Source organism: Lactuca saligna, chromosome 1 (genome assembly GCF_052625555.1).
Source record: "Lactuca saligna cultivar CGN05327 chromosome 1, ASM5262555v1, whole genome shotgun sequence".
Classification (NCBI taxonomy): domain Eukaryota; kingdom Viridiplantae; phylum Streptophyta; class Magnoliopsida; order Asterales; family Asteraceae; genus Lactuca; species Lactuca saligna.
The window spans coordinates 18,790,041-18,793,115 of NC_136417.1; the positions used below are offsets into that span (position 1 = coordinate 18,790,041).

At 29.5% G+C, this 3,075-nt stretch overlaps 1 protein-coding gene across 1 annotated transcript; it reads left to right on the forward strand.

Annotated features, from left to right (window-relative positions):
* Positions 1-1,937: 1,937 nt before the first annotated feature.
* LOC145003133 (uncharacterized) lies at positions 1,938-2,738 on the forward strand. Its single transcript, XM_078962273.1, has one exon. It carries the CDS (start codon positions 1,938-1,940, stop codon positions 2,736-2,738), a length of 801 nt encoding a protein of 266 aa, XP_078818399.1.
* Positions 2,739-3,075: the final 337 nt, after the last annotated feature.

The following is a 3,075-nucleotide window of genomic DNA, read 5'->3' on the forward strand; positions in this document are numbered from 1 at the left end:
GTCATATTTATTATGTATTTTTTTATGAAATTTCCATGTTTATAAGTAGGACGCCTATTATTTAGTGAAACTTTTATATTTCATTTATTTTCTTACATATACTTCTCGATTTCCATTATACTTGTTCTAAATCTATTTACTTCCGGCAATAACTACATAAAGACCATGGTCTAACATAAATTTAATTAAATGACCAATATAATTTATTTTTACATTTGTTAACCAATTTTTCCTAAGTTGAAGTTTTGGAACAAAAAAATGGAGTATCACATTATTAAAGCTGAACAAAAGTGAAAAAATTGATGTTTGATTTGGAATAATGAAACCAAATGTCAAAATTGAAATAAAAATGAAACCTTAGTGTTAAAATTGAAATAAATAAAAATTTAATGTCTTATATAACATATTTTCCAATTATGAAACATCAGCATGACACTGAATGTCAAAATTGAAATAAAAATGAAACCTTAGTGTTAAAATTGAAATAAATGAAAATTTAATGTTTTATATAACATATTTTCCAATTATGACATATAGACAACGTGATTTATTGATAAGTAGTCAGAATTATAACAAATTGAAAACATAATGTCTAATTTGAAAGAAAAAAAATAACCTAACGTCAAAATCGAATTTTCGTATAAATTTAATAACTTTTCATTTGCCTTGTGTTATACATAATAACTATTGCAAATTTAGTCCCTCAACTATAAAAACTTACATCTACACCACCATTTTTACTTGAAATTCAACTCACATTGATATTTCTCTAGATAACCTCTTTGTATATAATTTATATAATTATGACTTTCAAAGTCTAATTTGGTAAACAAAAGTCAGTTCTTAATTCTCATGATTTGACAACTTTGTCCATTTAATTATAATTTTGTTTTACAATTCGACCCTATTAAACTTACTTTATTAATATCGTATACTTAGCATATATTTTATTTTAATATTTTAATTATTTATCTTTTGTGATTTAATTAATTATCTAAACTTGTTTTATTTTCTCCAAAAAAAAAATTATTATTCACTATAAAATGCATAAACTTCTAGTAATGTTACATTAAAACAACAAGTTTATAAGAATTTGTGTGTTACTCATTACGAAAATAAATTTATTTCTTCTATATTATTACTTATGATTTAGTAATGCTCATTTTAGTAAATATTTTCCTTTTATTTATCGTTTAACATCATTTTATTGTTCAATTCAATTTTCTGTACCTTTATTAATATTTGTGGTAGAAATAACAATAGGAAAATAACATCCTATGGTTCATATATTGCATTTTATTTAGAAAAATATTGGACACATTGAAGAAAACATGGTATTAATTATGTAATTAATTACAAAGTTCCATAGAATAGTCAAAATGCCATCAACTCCTAGTTTCACCACACTACAGGAGGCAAAAACAAAAATGTAACTTTTTAATATGTATTATTGATACATATAATCACATATGTATTACATAAATATCCTCTTATATATTACTTCTCATTTAATACGATCAACAAATATATATATCTTTGCTTTTGGCCATATTTCTTAACACTTTCAGTCCTAGAGGAGCAGTCCTCAATCTTCAGGTTTGCGTCTTACTCTCTTGTGCTAAAGCTCATTGAGCTTTTCATCTATATTTTTGTTGATGTAGATGTCGCTCACCGAATCTAAACTGGTGAATACGCGATTTTATGTGCGGTTTAATTTGTGTGCGATATGTCGTTTAAACGATCTGTGTATTATTTATTTATTTTTTTGAAATGGCGCAATCTATATATTTTAACTGTAACATATATATCTTCTAATCAAACTCGATTTAATAAATGTAGCTTTAACTCGTTTATATATCATTGTATATTTTCATCGTTTAACCGTTTCTGTATCTCTTGGTAACAGGTATTAATGTGTATCGGATCTCCTATCGGTCATGCAGATCGAGGATTATCAAAACCGAAGGATGACTCTAACAGAGTACAATGACTTTCACTCGATTGACAGGGAACTGTATGCAACTCTTGTATACGATCTATGGCGTGACCCCATTGAAGCTATACAAATGATGGCCATATGGATCTGGTTTGAGAGGATGAACATCGGGTTTCCTAACCTAACTCGGAGGATCCTAAATCTCCCTTTTCAGTGGATCGACAAGATTGGAGATGAAGCCTTGTTGTGCTGGGCATGCATTGATAACGTAGCTCTCTTGTTTTCCGCTTCAGTTATGGATTTTCCTTTGACCAGTATACTCCTCAAAAAAGAGATGCCCATTGAGCTCTTACGCAAGTTCCGAGAGGCTTCTATTGCTGGTATCAATGACGTGATCACTATTGTTTGTGCTACTTGCTTCAAGGATATATGGGATGGAGCCATTGCTAGGAATGCCCACATGGATCTACTTCAATGCATGAGTAGCATTGAACCTGTAACTTCAACCAAAACGACGAAGACCCAACCAGACGATAGGACTTTGTTTGTAACCTTTTCCAGAGGTTACCCTGTGGCTGAGTGGGAAGTAAGAGAGTTCTTTAATGGACTCTTTGGAGATTGTATTGAGACGTTTTACATGCAAGAAACCGCGGCTGGTGAACACGCTTTGTTTGCTAAGATTGTGCTGAATCACCAATCCTTCATTCATGCAGTTCTCAGCGGTGGAACGAAAGCAAAGTTTACCATTAACGGAAAGCATGTATGGATGCGAAAGTTCATCCCCAAAGACCAGAGAGGATGATCAACTAATGATTTAAGATGTAATGCTCGTTGTGGCTTCAATTAATCTAAATAAAATAAACTAGTTGGTGTCTAAATTGAAATCTTCACGTTTTGGTTTTTGCATTTGTTTTCCATTTGATTTTAATTTATAAGTTGGTAGATATTAAAATTAAATTAGATAATGACAAAAGAATTTATCATATATAACAATTTCAAATTTTAATGCAACTATCTAATATAACTCGTTAGGTTATTCGTTATACCAACTACTAATCATTATATTGGTGGATATTACATTATAACCATATTCTCTACCACTATATCCAACCCATTCTTATTTTTTATTTCTCTTTCTT

Coding starts and splice junctions, on each gene's coding strand:
- LOC145003133 (XM_078962273.1), top strand. CDS start 1,938: ATGCAGATCGAGGATTATCAAAACCGAAGGATGACTCTAACAGAGTAC.